This window comes from Diabrotica undecimpunctata, chromosome 4, assembly GCF_040954645.1.
Source record: "Diabrotica undecimpunctata isolate CICGRU chromosome 4, icDiaUnde3, whole genome shotgun sequence".
Classification (NCBI taxonomy): domain Eukaryota; kingdom Metazoa; phylum Arthropoda; class Insecta; order Coleoptera; family Chrysomelidae; genus Diabrotica; species Diabrotica undecimpunctata.
Genome location: NC_092806.1, coordinates 68,601,281 through 68,622,158, shown reverse-complemented (window position 1 = coordinate 68,622,158; position 20,878 = coordinate 68,601,281). Strand labels below are relative to the sequence as shown.

Below are 20,878 nucleotides of genomic sequence, written 5' to 3'. Positions count from 1 at the left end.
GTTTTATTTTATTTTCTAAATAGTTTTGTTGATGTTTTATTTGATTTTTTAAATCTGTTGTTATATCATTTTATTGTTCTACTTTATCTTCTAAATCATTCTGTTCTTCTAATTTGTCTATTCTACTAGTAATTTGACTTACCTCTAACTTAAAATTTTCGTGAATTTGGGATAAATTACTGATGATTTCTACCTCTACATTTCTACGCCTCTCTTCCTCTTCCTGTCTACGTCTCTCTTTCAGCGCTTCTTCTTCTTGTCTAAGCTTTTTCTCTTCTTGTTTCCGCTTCTCTTTCAGTTCTTCCTCTTTTTCTAAGCTTTTTCTCTTGACGATGAAAAACGATGCCGGGGATCCGGACTTGTTTAAAATACTTTATCTGACTGACTATAAACTTCAAAACTCAAAATACAACTGTTAGAAACTGTCAAAAACATCTGTTTATATATATTTTCTGACGTTCCAAACTTCACTAGACATTTCATGAATTTTCGAATCATCTTGAATCATCTATCATCTTGAATGTTCTCGAACTACTTCTTCTTTTTCGTCAAGGGACTTTTTCTATGTGGGATAAATCTTTAAATAAACTTTATAAACTTTCGTAGCAATATTTTGAGAATTTTATTTCAAACATGAAATAACTATTTGTTGTTGTTCCTTACTTGTGGAAAATTAATTTATAAATAAAACTACTATTTAAATTTCTTATATTAAACACAATGACACTATTACGTTATCATAAGCCTTACATCTTTATCAGATTTAAAATTTCAACACGTGTATCAAAATTTATGGATTGATAGGTTGATTGATAATTGTTCAGATTGTCTTAACCTTTGCATTAAACAAAATATAAAGTTTCTTTAGACTAATATTATGGCACAACAAAACATTCAAATACAGAAAACATACATATTTTAAAAAACAGCATTCAATTTGGATAATTTTAAAATTATACACAAATAAGAGCTTTATTGTAAGAGATAAGTTTTATTAATCAATTGATGCAAAAATAATTTTGGTTTCTATGTAGAAATTTGGAAAAAGTATGTTAGCTTTAAAATTAAAAGTCCAAAAAAACTTTCACTAAAAAGTTTTTTGTTGAATGTAATGATAATCACACTTCTTGTAATAAATTTCTCTCTAAAATGTTCACCTTGTATCGGTTATATGAATGTATTGAGTGATGACTGTTCTTAATTTACTTTGGATGTTAGACTTCTTGTGTTCTCTTTAGCATTATACTGATTATCAAATATAATATTATTATCACTAAAATATATGGAGTATATTGTTTACAGTCTTTGTTGGCTCGATAAACCATTTACATTAACACACACATCAACATTAAAACATCACATATTATAATTTTAGCCAAACAGAGCCACCTATAGCCCATCAACTTTTGTTGTTACATATTATGTCAACACACACTAACATTCTATTAACTTTATCTATCCACCTTATGCTCATGAACTTATAACTTATATCCGTAAAATAGTTTCGAAACACAATTGGTGTTTTATTATTAGATGTCGCTATTGCGTCCGTTTCGAAGCCATTTTAGTGTTGCTTCTTAAAGACAGGAAAGATTTATTTTTCAAGTGGAGAACGCCTATAAATAGCTGTTCTGATGAGACTTATTAGGGCGAAATACGTATAAACAGATACATAGACGCTTTGTACGTGAAATCAAATCTTGACTGTCTTTTTCATTTTATTCGGATCTACTCTGTATGAGTACAAGAAACCAATTCGCTAATGATTTCTGCTTAGTTGAGGAGACATGTCGTGGAATGCAAATTTTAGATTCCCCATGTCTCTATTAACATCTTTATCAACGTCTGCTTTGCCTTGCAATTTTTAGAAGGCTCAGATTAAAGCAGAAATCTGAATTGTGTTTCGAAAGTATTTTACGGATTTATTATTAGATGTCGCTATTGCGTCCGTTTCGAAGCCATTTTAGTGTTGCTTCTTAAAGACAGGAAAGATTTATTTTTCAAGTTGAGAACGCCTATGAATAGCTGTTCTGATGAGCCTTATTTTAAGGCGAAATACGTATAAACAGATACATAGACGCTTTGTACGTGAAATCAAATCTTGACTGTCTTTTTCATTTTTTTCATTATAACTTATACTTCTTACATTTCTCAGGTACTAAATGTTGCTTTTTAACTTCTAGGGCCTTTTCTACTTAATTTATAGGTTAAGTAATATACGTAAAATACTTTACAGAACCACCTTTAGCCCATCAATTTTTGTTTGGTTTTACATAGTATGTCAACACACAATAACATTTAACTAACTTTATCCTTTAACACTTAATCAGTTATTTATGTTCATGAACTTATATTTTTTACATTTCTCAGATACCAAATGTTGCTTTTTAACATAGAAGGTCTTTTCTATAAGTTATAAGTTAAGTACTATATGAACAGTACATTACAAAATTTATTCTATTCACACTCCATCTCAATAGCACTCTCAAATACATCAATTAACATTTCACTCTGCAATAATAAAATTTAAAGAACCCAACTTCCTACACATATCTGCTTTCCATATTCCAAACGTTGAAAAAATATAAAGGGCTTTTTGTAAAAATCGTTAGTTGACCACCACTGAATTCAGATATCTGTATAGTTATTGTCATATTTAGAGAAATACCTCAAGTTACATTGACTACTTTGTTCTAACTTCCGTCCTAACATGTCATTATTGTCATTTCAATCAGTTGCTATCAACAAGTCCTCGTAGACACTTTGTCTCAGGACTAGCAACCTCCAGTTGAGTCTTACGTTGCCGTGTTATCTATCCCTGTTGTAATTTAAACATCCTAGTATATAAAATCAAATAATCACTAACTCAAATTCAATTTAACAACATTTAAAGGGTTTTTACCCTTTAAGTATTAAATGGCTCAAAATCTGTACATCCAGTAAGTATTAACCACATTTTTCTATTAACCTTGGTCAAAATTTTAAATTTCATGTTTTCTTTCATTAAAGTGGTTATATACTTTTAGGATAGCACTGATGATGGAGTATTAATTCCGAAAACGTTCTGTGATGTAGTCCGGTAGGGTGTTTAATATATACCTTTTATAAAGGAATTTTTAAATAAATTTTTTTAATATATTTTGTACTGAACTGAAGGACAAAATTTATCCAAATGAAAACCGGCTCGGTTCAAACCCATGAGTTCTATTGGAGGTTATCAAAGCCTCTCCTAATAAGGAAATGTAATGGTTTGGTCAGTATCAAAGGTCCCTATGTCTGTTCTATTCGTTCAATACTATGCTAAATATCTTGTGTTCATTTCTTCCCGTTTCTATGCTGCATATATTGACCAATATGCTTGCTATTTTAAATCCGAGGTAAAGTAAATAAACTAAACCTCAAACACCTAAAATAAAGCATTCTGTATTTTCATACAGTAGTGTCTAAGTCTGTCAGTAGTGCCTAATTGTAAGCTTCAGTATCCTTCTTCTTCTTCTGGTTCCTATCCGTTTCGGATGTTGGAAATCATATTGGCAATCATGACCTTGCTCGCTGCGGCTCGAAACAGCTCCGTTGAGGTTTTCTTAAACCATGTTCTTAAATTCCGCAGCCATGATATTCTCCTTCTACCGGGTCCTCGCTTACCTTTGACTTTACCTTGCAATATAGACTGCAGCAGGGAGTAACGGTGCTGATTTCTCATAACGTGTCCCAGATATTGCAATTTTATGCGTTTGATCGTAAACACAATCTCTGGTTCCTTCTTCATTTTTTCTAGAACTTCCTTGTTCGTGATCCTTGCTGTCCATGATATTCTCAGCATTCTTCTATAAAGCCACATCTCAAATGCTTCAAGTTTTTTAATAGTGGTGTCTGTAAGCGTCCATGCCTCCGCCCCGTACAACAACACAGAGAAAACATAGCATCTCAAATGTCTCATTTTTGTATCCAGGGATATGTTGTATCCTTACCACAATATTATACAAGATTTTTGTTTTATCTGTATATGTTTTAATTGTATTATACTTTCGTTGATTTATTTATATCTAGTTATATCAGTTTTTATTTGCTATTTGTGTTTTCGGGAATCTGATATACTTTCTCTTCTTTTGTAGTTTTAGGGACTGCCATAATGTGTTTAAAAACTTTTCTTATTTTGAATTAAAATGTTGATAAGGCCACTAGACATTAAGAAGTAAACATTATACGATATTCTATTTTTAATCAATGATGATATTAATAAAGATATTTTATTTGGTAAACATGTAATGTTATTTAGTATCATCAAATAATATAATATATTGAAATTTTTGTGATAGGTAATAAAGTGCTAAATGGTTACACAATATTGTACATGCTCTAAATAATAAAGTGTAAACATGCAATTATAGTATTATGCAAAGATATGTTTTGTTATTATTTTAGGAATATTATTAAGGATTTTAAAATTTTATAACTCGTTATTCTACAAAATTAATATTCTTTTAAAAACGCACCCACTTCTAACACATATGTTGTTTTTCCTATTATTTCCGTAGATAATAATATAGATTGATACATCAACTATTGCTAAACCGCAAATCCAACAAACTTTCAATATCTAAATCCATTCTTTTCTACATACACCACACAACCATGATTTCTCTTTCAAGACTACTTAGCCATAGCTTCAAGGCTACTCCAGAAAATGTTCATTTTTTAAGATATTTAATATAACGTTAATGTGTTATATTTGGTTGTTTCTAGGGAATCTGATTCAACGTAGTCTTTTCTTATTTTCTGCTTCTTCCACAATGTACATTTTTGGGACACTCCAGAATGGTTCTGGTCTGATAAAAGAAATTCTACCTTCTTCTTAGCACAGCTATCAGAAATCTCATTACCGGAATTCCTTTATGCCCTGGCACCCATAAAATTATTTTGTTGTGCTACGTGAGAAGGAAGAGTAGGTTTCAAAGTTATCAAGAAGTGTAGGTTTCTTAAGCTATGTTTTATAAAGTACATTATTTTCTGAGTTTATTCTGATTTTTTTTGTTCCTGGCGTGTCCTGCAAACACGTTTATTTGAAACAAAGTCCGGAACACGCCAATAAACCCCGATAACAATATATCTTTACAAAACACCGGTAGGGAAAGCCTACATTCATGATAAAACGCCTCTACGGACAGGAGATTTCAAGACAAGTTCGTTATCTAGAGGAATTTCGCAAGTAGAAAGCACATTTACTGGACTATCTTATATTTTTACTGTACCGTAGAGAAAAAGAGCTTTTAACTTTCTCTACCTTGTGGATCGTGCCCTTCTTCGTGAACGCATCCATCAAGCCAGACGGGAATTGCCCAATCAGTTTAGAAACTTATGATACTGAACATATTCTTAGAGAACTATACTTCATCTAATTTACTTACCGTTGCACGCCATCCTCGTCATAGCCCGTGAGGTCACATGATACCAACACAAAATATTTAGGCGGTAGATGTGTTCTTTTTTAGAATCACTTTGCCGAGTACACTGACATTACAGCCACTAGACATATTTTATTATATACGCGTAGAAATAATATTTAAAGATTTCTATTAATGTTAACTTAAAGAAATACACAATATGTTTCATTTAATTTGTATAAATGCATTATAAAGCCTTTTTATGAAGAACATTTGTTCGGAACACACTGTAACTGTAATCGAACGAAGGTGATATTTTGGCATAAATTGGTAACACTTACTTGACAGTTGCGGTGTCGTTTCTTTTTATTTTACATTTCACATAAAATAAAAATCTATGTATTCCATTTTACATCTTTATACGACGCATATAAGCGGCTCAAATTGTTTTTAACAAGATTATTTTTTAACTCTTGTTTTGTTAATATTTATTTACATTAAATATTAATTTATTTTGTTGTATAACCCACTTTTGCAATAATTATGTGACCTATTTGATTTTAAATGGATTCATTATTTTTTTATACTTTGGCAACTATGTCAACTTCGATCTGTCAATGATAATGAGGTGCGACGGTAAGTAAATTAGATGGAATATATGTATACTGGAGTGTCGGAATAAAATCTACCGGCTTACTGCCAAAACTATGGAAGCTACAATGGTTTTCTAGTACTGTTCTGAAGCTATTTTCTTGTGGCATCTTAATGCAGTACATTTTAGTTGAGAATAACCCACTATATAAGTTTAAAATAAGTTTATTTTTTGACGTTTCGATTTCCACTTCGGAAATCGCTCTCAAAATACAAACAAAATACAAACGGGAGAATTTTACATGTCATCATTGCATGTGGTTGTCTTTTTAAAAACGGATCCAATGCTATCATTTTTTCTGACGGGTATTCTCAAGTTAAAGTTGATTTCATGTAATCAAATTAACTTATCTGACAATGAAATTGTCCCAGGAATGCAACTCAACAATATTGGCAACATCATTTTAAAGTCGTATACTTTAAAACGTAAAATATATGTCTGAATTGTCAATATGAATAAGTGAAATAAAGTTAAATTATTAGAAAATTTTTTTCACCAATTAACAAAAAACAAAATTTGTTTAATTTATGAATGTTTGTATTTTGATCACGATTTCCGTAGTGGAAATCGAAACGTCAAAAATAAACGTATTTTAAACTGATATTGTAGCTTATTCCCAAGCAAAATAGTAATTATAATTCTAGGCGTTGCAAACTTCTTATTGGAAAATTCGAACAACAATCTCTACAATTTGGCATAACAATCCCGCCACATTGTGTAGGTTCCGTTAACACTTTTATAATCTGGAGTCATGGAGAGGTAAACTTATACATTTATTATATTTGATAAATTTACCTAACCCCAAGATCCAGTTCAGCATGGAAATAGAGGACAGTAAACATATTATGGTTAATAAAACATTGTTGTTCAAACGTTTTAGAAATTGCAATGAAAATTTATTACATCTTACACTATTGTTATTTAAAACTAAAGTGATAGAGAAACAAGCAATTCCTTATCAACGAAAATCCTAATTTTTGTCTTCTTGTAAAGATGTGAACTTACCAGTAACCCCGTAATTTGAATTTATTTTAGAAATTATTATTCTGTTTTAACTTTTTTCGGTTGTAACATAGTTTACTAATGGATTTCTTGAAAAAACATTGTTGTTGTTTCGACAAGCGTTTGAGATAAAAAGGACCCCTTAACCTAATTCCTAAAAACCGTTATCAGCACAGTTTTTGTTTATATGTTTTTAACGTCACTTGTAAATTGTTTGTGTATTGTTATCACTGTCAGTGTGTTGCAATGAGCATACATTCTGTTGTGGCGGCGTTGAACATGGCCACGGTCAGCGCGAAACTGCGAGAAACGTTGGTGTAAGTCTCTCGAGTGTGCAACGAGTATGGCAACGGTACGAAGAGACCGGTCTGCTTACTGGAAGACCTGGTTCAGGTCGAGACAGGATTACAACAGGTAGAGATGATCGCTTTGTCGTTTCTAGTGCTTTGAGAAACCGAACGGTCACGGCAGTTTCTCTTCGAAATCATCTGTAAGAAGTGAGAAATGTAAACATAAGTGAATGGACAGTTAGGAGACTGATTTATGCTGCAGGATTGGAGTCGTGTATGGTTTTCCGATGAATCGAGATTCTGTCTTACGGGCTCAGACAAACGTGTAAGAGTGTGGCGACGTCCAGGCGAGAGATATGCTCAAGCATGTGTTGCCGAGCGTCTTCCATTTGGTGGAGGATCAGTTATGGCATGGGAAGGCATTTCGTTTGATGCTTGCACGGAGTTAGTCTTTATCGAGAATGGGACATTGACAGCGCATAGGTACCTGACACAGATTCTGGAAGACCATGTTTGACCGTTTATGGTTATTCTTGGAGACTACGCAACATTTATGCATGATAATGCACGGCCCCACACTGCTAGGATAGTTACTGAGTATCTTGACGAGGTTCAAATCACACGATTTGTTTGGCCTGCTCGCAGTCCAGATATCAATCCCATAGAACATGTTTGGGATGAGATTAAGAGACGTTTACGGAGTCATGTGCCGGCCCCCAGAAATTCGAGAGAGCTTCGCGACATATTGGTGCAAGAATGGAATAATCTTCCGCAGAATGTGATCCAAAATCTGATCCAAAGCATGCCTCGTCGTTTGCAAGCTGTTATCACTGCCAGAGGAGGGAATACTCGCTACTGAAGTTCTTAAAATTTCTTTTTTTCAACAAAAAGCACATCAAATTAAAATTGTCCCTTTTCAATATTTAGTATATCAAAGGAAAATTCTTCATTTCCATTATTTTTAATAAACTTTAAACGACAAAAACGTTGTTTTCTTTAAGCAATCCGTTAGTAAACTGTGTTACAACCGAAAATAGTTAAAACAGAATAATAATTTCTAAAATAAATTCAAATTACGGGGTGACCCTAATTTTATGCTCGGTGGTGTATTCTACGTTGGTTGATTTTTAATATGTATCATCTCCAATATACATATTTTATTATAATTTGACTCTTTCTAAAATATTATATTTTCCTATATTATTTGATATATTTGGAAAGTAATCGTTCTTTTCTTTAAAAAAAAAAGATAAATAGTTTAGTGAGTCAAATTAAAATAAAACATGTATGTTGGATGTAATACATATAAAAAACCAATCAATCCGTATCAATAATAAGACCAATATCAAACGGTTCACGGTACGACACTGGCACAGTTCACTATGTGTGTGTGTTTTATTATTCACAGACAGATAATCCAAGAAAATAAAAATGTATATATTTTAAATTGGTCAGGAAATATATATATTTCATAGATAAGTCTAAATGTGTGGTATAAGTGAAACACTCTAAGTTTTCTACCATTATTAATATGAATATTTTTAGTCTAAAAGGTCTTATAAACTCATTTGTATTGTACCTATAATTAATAGACTAGCACTGACAGGCCTCTGAATCTTCCATATATTAGGAATGTTCCTATCAATTTGCTAATAAAAAATTGTTGTTTTATCAATTAAATGTCTCATTACCTAAACAGTTTTGTTTGACCTAATTACTATAGTAAATATACTTTATTTTTTCAAAGTTACTTATAATTGCATGATACACTTTATAACCTACGATTAATTTAATAAAGAAAAACACTATTTCACCAAATGACATCAACAGACTGTTCAAATAATACATTTATTGTTCTGCAGAACTGCCATCAAGACCAAACCTCCGACCAGTCTCCGGTATTAATGTCAGGAACGATAAGCTCACCAACGATATTGAGTCCCTTACCTCCTTTGACACCAATAAATACTTTAAAGTCATCTGGAGGCCAACCCATCACTCTTCCTCCACCTAAACTTCAAAGAATTCCCAAACCTACTGATTCTGAAATCTCATCTCACCTACCATCAGCCCCGAAATTAAAAACCGAACAAAAATCCTTGGTAGGTTCTATGACCACCTGGCTGCCTCATAACGCCAAACTTATCGAAAATATTCGCCAAGTTAACGAAACGCCAAGCGGTCAGGGCATCCACCGACCCCAATACGTTGAAATTTTAGGGGGTAGAAAGTTTCTCGTCATACCCAAACATAATTTCATGTCTGTATCACCAACGGTAGCTACTTCAGCGGTAACCTCGAGGCCAAATGTAGATCCTATTAACATAGATTCCGCCAGTTTAGGTTCAGATCCTGTATCCGACATCAAAACCGAACCCGAATCCCCTTCCAAACCAGAAAATTCCCAAACACCGGAAGCTATGGAAGTTGAAGATATTGTCGAAGAAAACATTGGTGCTGATTCCGCTGCGGGAGACGGCGGAACTGGAATCCAGCAGGATATTAAGCCAGAGTGAGTGTTTTATTCCATAGACACGCACAATGAAGCTTTTTCCTACAGTTAATTGTATTTATTTATTGATACAAAGTTAAAAACTATTGGGTTTCAAAAATGTGGAACCCTAATTTGTAGTAGTTTTTTAATTCAGCAACATTGTAGCTAGTGACATTCTGGTATGATAATTTAATACTTAAAATATATAGAACTGAACATTTAGTCAAAATATTATCTGTTTTAGTAATATTATTATTTTGTCTTCAGTAGCAGTTATGGTATCATCTTTTTCTCTGGGTTGGTTTTTAACAATTGTGTCTCAATTTTTTTATTTCCTCGTTTCTTGTCCATAAGAATTTTTATTGCCGATAATTTCTCTTGTTGTTTTTATTGTTAATGAATAAGAATATTGTATACGAAAAATATAACGGTGGGATAGTGAATCAAAGAAAAGAAAAAGAAGTGTTGGAAAATTACTACTACACACGCAGGATAAAATAATGTGCATCGAGAGTAGAAATAATAAACAAAATAAATAAATAAATACATAATTAGAGCCGTATTGCGACAGTCTAGCTCCTATAAATAAGGATATCCGATAGAAAATGAATGGTGGGATTAAAATGGATTTGAAGATATTAATTCTAACGGCAGAATAGAAAAAAAGTAAATAAATAATAAACTATGTTTGAATACGAAATAGTAAAGTTGATTGATGATTCTATATAAAAAGTACTTTCTTTATTTTTTCGTTTATTTCTTTGTAGGTTTTCTTCGGTTGTTTTGTTTAGACTCTGAATAAGACGATTGGGAATTAATAACACCTATTCCACCACATTAATTGTATTCTATTATTTACTTACTTCTCTACCATACAATATCTGCTTAGAAGGTGCAAATCGATCTTACTGAAAGAAATGCTTTTCTTTTTATACATCTATAGATCCATTGTAAGATAAAATCAAAAATATGATCTTTGATCGTGTATTATATGCTAATGTATTGTTTTTCGAAAATATAATACAAATAACTGTAGACAAAACTTCTTGTGTGATGTACTTTGTTTTGAAAATAAAGATTGTTATTAAAAAAAAACTAAATCAAACGTTTATATCAACTGCGTACATTTTATATTTCAGATCTTATTGATTTATCCATCTCCCATTTCCCATCTATTATTTTTTACCCTGATATTTGATGCGTAAACTATTTTCCAATACACTGAAATTATTTTATTTGCAATAGTTTGTTAATAATGCTTGTTTTTCAGATTCTAAAATTTAGCAATTAAAAATTTTTCGTTTTCAGCAATCATACCATTTGGTAAACGTAAAAGCTTAAGCATTTATCATTTACTACATTATTTTTTTATTAGGTATGTTTATATATTCAATCAGAATATTTTACATTCTAAAAGTTAAATTGTTGGCTTGCGAGCTGGGCTCCTCATTGGTGTGAGGAGATTGCATCCAGTGAAGGGGCCGTTGTTTATTTTTATCAGCTGGTCATAATCTCTTCAGTTTTTGGGTTTGCTGTTGAATTGAGGGTTGTAGAAGTTAGTTGGAATAAGTTTCTATTTTTTTGTGGTATTTGGTATATCGGTCGTGCTGCAGTCAATGGACTTATTGTACATCTTTCGTTAACATATAAGTCCCTGGGACTTCGGTAGATGTGCTATTTACCACCAATGCAAACCTTCTGATAAAAAAACTAAGTTCTACTGAAGCTGCTGTACGGCGCCTGGTTCGCCTATAGGAGCATGATTTGGAATAGTAAATCCTTTTGGGGCCAGATACATAGTCCGCGACCGGTGTAACGGAAAATTTTTACTCCAGGATAAAATTACAACATTAAATTTTTACTCTAGGGTAAAATTTTAACTTTATAATTTTACTGTGTTTAAATTTTATTCTTTTTATCCCGTTAAAAAAAATGAAATCTAATGCGCATTTTTGTGTTGTTAAACGTGATTGTCTTGAATTTACTAAATGTTTTGTTTACTAATTCTAATATCTGGCTTCATGAAATGCAGCAATATTTTCAAATACCACATTGCAGAAACATAATGGATAAAAAAAAACAAGCGTTAAAATAGCTAACAACATCTTCATTAAACGTTTATTTGTTACAATAAAATTCAATATCTGTCACAACATATTTCTTGCGCTGGGGTCTAAAATTGCCTTTTTTGCCTGGATCTTTGCCTACTGTCTCAAGGTACCTTTTTTTAATAAATATCTTTCACTTCAAAAGAAAATCAAGCTTTTCATATTAATTCTTCTGATTTACTTTACAATAACTATAAAACTGTATGAAACTGAAATTAAGAACGAACACTTTAAATATCGTTGTGTAGTTAGTTTCTCCCATGATTTTTTGTATTTTTTGTAATGTAAACAAACTAAATTTCAGACAAAAACAACAGATAACGTGCATTTGCGTTAAATACTACTAATCATCAGTTTTTCCACAGTAGCCTATGTATTATGCAGACATTATAAATCAGAGAAAATAATTTTGAGTCTCAGTGATAAGGAAAATAGATTGAGAAGCTGTAAAGCTCAAAAAATTGTTTTCTAATTGTCCCACTATTGGACATTTTCACAAATTAGGGGAGGAACTCAACAAGCACCTAAATGTATTTCTTTAACATAGGATAGATCAACTTTTCCAATGTGATACTTACTCCGAATCAGAGAGTAAAATTTTGACAGAGTAAAAATTTAACGTTAAAATTTTACTCTAGAGTAAAATTATATCGTTAAAATTTTCCTCTCCATTAAAAATTTAACGTTACACCTGGATCGCCTCTGCTCGTTACCTTTAACTTTTATTTGTAGACTCAGAACAGTCACTCATTTCTAAGTCCCCCTTTGGACATTATCTCTTTGTCTCCTTGTCCATTTTGTTCTCACAAGTCTGGACAAAATGCTGTAAAGCACGACGTGCGTCCATACCTTGCTAAGGTTGCACTGCCCTAAAGTTCGCCAGCAATATGATTTTGAAAAAAAGTCTTCGGTCAGATCGATAGACACAAACTATTTGAAATTATGGAAGAAAGAGGATACCTACCCAATACACGTGATCAGAGCAATCAAAAGTATGTACAAAATACAGATATCACGATCAAAATGCAGTCAAACGACACACAACCAATAAAAACAAACCAATGGCTAATACAAGGTTGTAGCATTCCATCAACGCTTTTTAAAATATCAAAGGCAACTTGATTTTATACAAAACTTATAAAAAAAGATGCAGGGATGCAAAGTTGAAATTTATAAAATTATTTTTTGTAGTAAAATGAATTAAATCAAGTTTAAATATCTGGGGACGGTAAGCATAGATGAGAACCACATAGAAAAAGAGGTGTAGGCAAGGATAGCTGCGGATAATAGAGCATTATACTTCTTATCATCATTAGTAAGATCTAAGCTGCTGAAGAAAATGTAAATTAAGACTGTACATGCCAATTATTCGTCCAGTTGTTACATATGGAAGTGAAACATGGACTCTACATCAGCTGGAAATAAATAAGCTGCTGGTATTTGAAAGGAAGGTTCTTAGAATGATATTCGAACCTCAAAAAGATGAATTGACAGAAGAATGGAAAAGGCGCCGCAATGCTGAATTGGTGATTCTATGGTACTGAAAACATCGTCAGAGATATAAAAGCTAACCGGATAAAATGAGCAGGTCATGTGGCAAGATCAGAGAAAGACAGTGTTTTTTGAGAAACCAGGCGGTAAAAGATCAGTAGACCGTCCCAGACAAAGATGGAAGGATGATGTTGAAGCCGATTTATCTAGAATTGGGGTACAACAATGGGAAATGGAAGCGCAAGATCGTAGAAGATGGAGGGCTATAATGCGACGAAGACCCCGAGTTGTAAAGCCAGTCAAGAAGTAAATTGAAATATAGGATTGTACGAACGTAAAAATTTGGAAAGAAATGTCTATTAGCTACTCTAAAAAGGCACTGAAGAGGCCGAAATATTTATTTTATAATTTTGATTTATTCCCATAGATTTACTTGCTAAAAATCACTGATGTTGTTCATGGTAATAACGCAAGAGTCGCAGCATTACGTTTATAAAGAAAAATTACAGATTAAAGCGCCTTGGCTACTTCTGGTAACAGACTGTACTGAATTTATTTATATTGTGTATGGCATTCGAACACATTTAATATTAACGTATAAAAAATATGTAAAAAAACTTCACCTCACCTCACCGCAGTTGTATAATGGAGGTGGTCGTTTATCCTGTTGGTGTAAGATATGCACATTGAAACTGCACTAGGTTGTGCTTGATAAGTTAAATCCAGGAGGGCTGTCTGTGGTGTGTGCTGTTAAGTTGGGCTTAAGACCATTCGTGGATCCATTTAGTTTCTGCAGTTTTATAGATTTTCTAGAACCTAGTCAATGTTTGCTTTCGTCTTCTATATATGTATTGGTAGTGCTTGTTTTTAAAATTTGGAAAAAATATGGAATGTCGTTTAGCACTAGAAATCATTTTGTTATTGTGGATTTAATTACTGTAGCGATAATTTTTTGTATAGAGCGCATTAAGCTGTACTAGTGCGCCCTAAAGAGAAAAAACTGGAGCTAACTTCCATGTTTATGAATGATAATTTTTCAAACCTTTAATCTCTCAGCATCTTTAATTGCTTCTTAAAGCTTAATGTTCTGTATTAAGTGACATCTTACCCAATGCATACCCAAGTATTTGGGTGTTTATTGTGCGTGTTTTCAATTTAGACGTTATTTGTGTGCCAAATTGTTATTTAGGTTTAACACACTACTGCGGTAGTTCACCTCCTTGTGTTCACCATGGATAATGCTAAATGGAGTAGCGCATATTGGAGCTCTCAGATATTTATGTATCTCCTGACCACAACACACTCAATTATGGCTTTATTGTAAATAAGCCATAATAAGAAAATTAATTAAAATATAATAAAATAAAAAAAGGAATCTGTTTGAAGAATATTAGAAATGGAGATTAAAAAATCGGTTGCCTGTAAAGTCGGTTTTACGGGCGAAGATTTTACGGGGCAACGTCTTTTTCTCGGTAGAATATTTATTGATATGAATATTATTAAATTGCACAATAGGAACAAGGAATTGAATGAAAATAAGAATTGCACAAATTTTAACTATAGAAATATATTTTGTTTACTAAAACATTGTACATGTAAACTTAAACTTAACTAATTTCTATTTGAGTGATTTTGTTGAGGATAGGACGATGATAGGAGAAATATGAAATGAAAGGAAGTGTTTCTGCTGTAATGTGTCTTGCGAAAGTCAAGTCGATGGTTGTTCCTTTTAACGTAGTTGACTGAGACGCAAGGCATTCGCCGGTCCGGCGGGCCTCTCTCTCGTTCGGTGACTCATCGTAACAGACGTGAGCGGGCGTTACACTTTTTCATGAGTGACTCCGAGCCACAACCTAATTTAAGACGTTGTCACGTCAAAAATAAATGCACATCTCCTTGTGTTCACCATGGATAATGCTAAATGGAGTAGCGCATATTGGAGCTCCGATATTTATGTATCTCCTGACCACAACACACTCAACTATGGCTTTATTGTAAATAAACCATAATAAGAAAATTAATTAAAATATAATAAAATAAAAAAAGGAATCTGTTTGAAGAATATTAGAAATGGAGATTAAAAATAAATGCACATCTCCTTGTGTTCACCATGGATAATGCTAAATGGAGTAGCGCATATTGGAGCTCCGATATTTATGTATCTCCTGACCACAACACTAACATCTGACAATATGTGATGGAACAATACGTGTAATATAACGGACAATATGTGTAACACTAATATCTGACGGAAAGAGCCAGCAAGACATTAAAAACAAAATGGATGACAACAAGGATGACGTGCTATTCGTTAATTAAATTAAATCCTCTAGAGCCATAAAATAACAAATAAAAAAGTCTATTTACAAAACCATTGGTGAAAGCATATGTACATATCAGTCAGAAATATGGTAAGTTCGAAAGAAATATGCAGACGTATTGCTATCCCTAGAAATGGAATACTGGAGACGAAGCGCCAAGATTTCAAGGCTAGACCATGTCAGAAATTATGGCATTAAAAGAATTATGAATGTAGATGGTAATGTAATAGAAGCAATATAAAAGAAAAAACTGATGTGGTATAGTTTTTTCCACATCAGTTGTGGAATGGACTGGAATGTGGAATGCACACAAAAATATGGATTTAATCAAAGTAGAACATAGGAAACGAGGTCGACCACCCAGAAGCTGAAAAACAGATGTTAAAGAATTAATGGATAAGAGGAGCCTCTATAAAGGTGACCGACAAGACCGAGAATTATGGAATTAGAGAAGTGAGAAACGGTTTTATATATCTGAAAATATTTAGACTTAGATTTCTGCTATAAGTCCACATTTGAAAAATATTTTAACTTGTTTGTTAAACTGATTTGATTATACTTCATAAATAAGCCAAACCATACCAAACATACGAGAATAGTTTATTTCGTGTCCCTGAATTTTTTTTTACGTCAGTCAATTTATGTCTATATATTTATATTTTGATCATATTCTGTATTTACAAATTGTGCATCAGTATAACATAAGTATTTATAAAACCTATAGAATTACCAACTCCATAATCCTATAATATATATATATATATATATATATATATATATATATATATATATATATATATAATGCAAACAAATTCGGTTATATAAGGTTTCAAATTTGTTTGACTAGATTTTATTTCTAATTACATTTTATTATACTATCACTTTTTGTATTAAAATAATAAACTTATAAATAATCTTTATTTTTAGGGTTGCTACGCCAAAAGCTCCAACTCCTCCCCCGACTATTGTCAAAACTAAAAAACGAAGCATCAAGTTAACCAGCATCACAAGTTCCGAAGAAAAGGAAGAAAAGAAATTCATGGAAAACTACTTACAAAATATTTCTTACGGTTATAATACGTTGCTGTACATATTCCAATATTTAAAAGTTCAAGATTTATTAAGAGCTGGATGTGTGTGTACTATGTGGCGAGATATTGCTAGTCATCCAATATTGTGGAGAACAGTTAGGATGAAAAATTCACAAGTTCATAGTTTCGAAGGCTTAGCTCATTCTCTTAAAAAACATGGTACTAGACACTTAGATTTAAGAAAAATGCTTTTGCCTACAGGGGGCGATGAAATCTGGCCAGCTTTCTCCGAAGCAATTGAAAAAGTAGAAACTTTACGAAGGATAGAACTATGTAGATGTCCTGCTTCGGTTGTTGAAAAACTAGCAACTTCAAATCCCCAACTGGAAATAATAAATGCTGTTACTATTAAATGCGAAACTATGAATCTCGAACCTTTAAAAGCTTTGACAGAGATTAAGGAACTTCGCCTTAAAGCTACTGGTGGATTAACTTTAACGTCAAACATTGATTCTCTTAAAGATATGAAAGAATTGCGACATCTATCACTTACTTCTATCAGACATTTGAATGAAATGAATCTTAAAGTTGTTGCAGAATTGGTTAATTTAGAATCTTTGGACTTGGGAGAGTGCACTAATTTCCCAGAAAATTTTGGTAGGGAGATACTTATTAAATTAACGAAACTGGAAAAATTGAGGCTCGAAAAAGGACAAAAAGATTGTCATACGTTTGAAATATTAGAAGCAGTTAGACGAATGGAACATTTAGATCAGTTGGAGTTGGTAAATTTTGACATTAAAGCAGGCTTTGATAAAGCTTTAGGCGTATGTCAAAATATAAAGAAACTACTTATAATTCCAACTTACATTTCCCAAAGCGCCACAACCAATCATATGGTATTGGGTGGTGTATTGAGGTTACAAAATACCTTATCACACTTTGTTTGGGGTGTTACTTTGGAACTGTTGCGAGTTACTGAACTTTTTGTAGACCAATGCGAGGATCCCAAAGAAAAAAAGGAAAAGAAACAAGTAGGTAACGGTGACTGTATACCTGTTTTAAAACCAGTACCATTGCTGCTAGATAAGGATAGTGAAATTGCGCCTGCTTTGGAACCACCTCAGGTGGAAATTTTAGCCTTGCCAAGTTTACAAAAATTATTGATGCAGAATTTGCCCACGACGAGGGTAAAAATTTTGAAAATACCTTTTCATGCAACTTGGCGACAAAGCATTACTGATTCTGTGAATTAGATTAGGTAGGATATTTTCATTGTATATGTAACCTGGATATTAAACACAAGCTGTAGGATTAGAGTGTGTAAGTTGTAAACAGTTGACAAAACATTTATATTTATTCAATTACAGTTGAGCCTTCAAGATCGACTACTGAGAAGAAAGACATAAATTAGTCTCTATGTGGAGGTGGTCGCATGACATTTTACCAAGATTTAATAAATTGCCTCTTTCTCTTTTAAAATGTTACAAATCTGATTCTTTAACACTTTAAATTGTTTTGAAACTTCTTTGTTTTCCCAAACTCTTCAATAACTGCAGTTTTTTCTTTCAATGATAACCATTCGTTTTGCTCGCAATTTTTTGCCATCATAATTTGACATAAATTTGGAAATCAAGCCTAGTACCTACATCAAATTATATTCATAAATTTTGTTTGTCTACTAAGAGAACAAACCAAAACTGAAGTTATTGGGGAAGGTACTAGTTATGTATTTAAACATTCTCGAAACAAAAAACTAGTTTTTCTTTTAATTTTTTTGAATATTTATTAAGTAGGTTAAGTATAAATCTATAATAATTTTTTATCTGACAGAAATCCCATTACAGTACGCGGTTTTATTTAGATGCTACGTCGTAATATCCTCGATATTAGTAAATTAAACAAATTTTGTTTTTTGTTGATATGACTACTTGGAAGGAGTGGCATACATTTTATTGTTACATAAATGTGATATTCTATATATTTCCTTGAAATTTTAATATTGTATATCGTCACGGTCGCTATTTAAAGTGCTCGTTAGTTTTAATATATGGTGGCTATTTAAATAGATCGTTATTGGAGTTTCAACTGTATATTTGTTTAATTTAACGGATTGTACATACATTGGCATGGTTTGTTTTTCTACTGTTTAATTGTAATAATTTTAATAAATGCAAAATAACTAGAGATTGAGATGTTCATTTTCAATTGTCACTATGTCATAAATATAGCTAGTACGATAATATTGATTTGCGAATTCTTTTTTGAGTAAAGCCACAGTTTGAAGAAAGTAAAAACTACATGGTATAATGCAGGTCCAGATTTTGAATCTTACCACTATAAATCTTCTTCAGTGCTGGTTATCTAGGGTCTCTGTACGTTTTTCCTTTGTACAGACCTTGTGGCATTAATAGGTACTTGCGAGTTAAAGAGGATTTACAGTTGTGAATATATTTAAAAGTCAAAGAACATATCTTGACCTGCACTATACCCAAAAAGACAGAAAAAGGAAAGGTCTAACAAAAAAGAAATACAGAAGGAAAATGTGATTTATATAATAAGAGTTGAATCATGGATAGCGAATAGCAATATTACGACAATCCTGTCTATTTAAGTGACTACCTTGATGTATCAATTAAAAATCAATAAGATGACCACCCAAGTATACTATTTTCAAGAAATCTCAAGACATAATACGTTGGAACTAACTCAACAAACGATGACATGCTTAAATGTTGATTTTGTTCCAATACGTTATGTATGTCAATAAATATTAAATATCTAATCTTACAGTTTTGTCTGTGTCCATAATAGTAGACTTAGTTTAGGTCTGTACCCATTTTTAACTAGTAGGTATAGATTGTTTAAAGTATTTTTCAATTCTAAGGCTAAGCTTCTATTTGTTAATTTTTAAGGATATGTACATACTATGTAAAAGGTTTTTTTATTAAACTCCTTATAGAATGATTTTCAAGTTATGAAACAAATCTGATTATTGTCAACTTTTTTATTTTATTAAAAGATTTAGGTTGTTTTTTGTAAATAACTTGTTTTTAAGTAAAAACTAAAAATATAATCAATATTTCGTCTTTCTTATAAAGTATCCGAAACATATCACATTTAAATCGATATCTTAGTTTTCAGGAGGAATGTAGTCTTTAATAAAAACTAAGGTCAACGTCAGAGTTCAATACAACGTTTTACTATTATAAAGAACGTTTACAAGGACATCGCTAACTTTTACGCGCAAATACAAATAATTTGATGCGGTTCAAAATAAAGCACTATAATCGACGTACCAAAGTTGTCAGGGACGTCATCTCTAGTTTGTACAGCCTTAAGCTGCACACAATCAGGTTCCAGCACCGTTTAAAAGTATACCAGATGTCACCACGATATTTTTGACAACTTGTTCATATTTATATTAATGTAATTTAAGCCATTAGATGGCATAATTTTGTTTTTTTTTTGTTTTATAAGTGACCCTGTAAATACAAAAACGTTTACAAATATATATACCGGTTGGTGAATCGTCAAACTAGCCATAGGAAACTCAATGGAAAATTCTACAATTATTTTACATCAAAAGTCATGAGATACATTTGCGGCAAAATAAAAATACTGCATACGAGAGCTGCACTCTACACCTTTACCGGCCGGTTTCACAAAGTAAAGTTACCTTGTGGTTAAGAGATAACCAGCGGTTACTCTGAAATATAGGTTTCATAATATAAGGCCAACAGCTCCGGTTGTGCTTAACCTACAAAAATTTTAACCCAAAGTAAAAGTGGTGGTTTAGAGCTTGACCAGGATATCCTAACCTAATTTCGAATTTCGTTTTGTTGACATTGGCAGAGTGTAGACAGACACGTAAATTATTAATTAATCAGATATGGATTTATATGATGTAAATGCTTTTAGCAGTGATGAGGAAGCTGGCAGACCGAGAATCATTAGGCACAGAACAAATCATTTTGAAGAACTAGACCATGAAGATTTTTTCTGTCGTTTAGATTCTCAAAGAACACAGTTGAAAATATTTTGGAGCAAATTGAAGATATATCTCTGAAGATAGATCTCTTGAACATTTTTGTGGGTTCCATTT

At 32.2% G+C, this 20,878-nt stretch overlaps 1 protein-coding gene across 1 annotated transcript in view; it reads left to right on the top strand.

Moving 5' to 3' along the window:
* Positions 1 to 19,819, top strand: part of LOC140439638 (uncharacterized) — a 67,864-nt gene extending 48,045 nt beyond the window's left edge. Inside the window, exons 6-7 of the mRNA XM_072529678.1 lie at positions 9,191 to 9,840; positions 16,670 to 19,819. Of these exons, the coding sequence (XP_072385779.1) occupies positions 9,191 to 9,840; positions 16,670 to 18,029 (2,010 nt within the window). The 3' untranslated portion in view covers positions 18,030 to 19,819. The remainder of the gene's footprint in view (positions 1 to 9,190; positions 9,841 to 16,669) is intronic.
* The last annotated feature ends 1,059 nt before the right edge of the window (positions 19,820 to 20,878 follow it).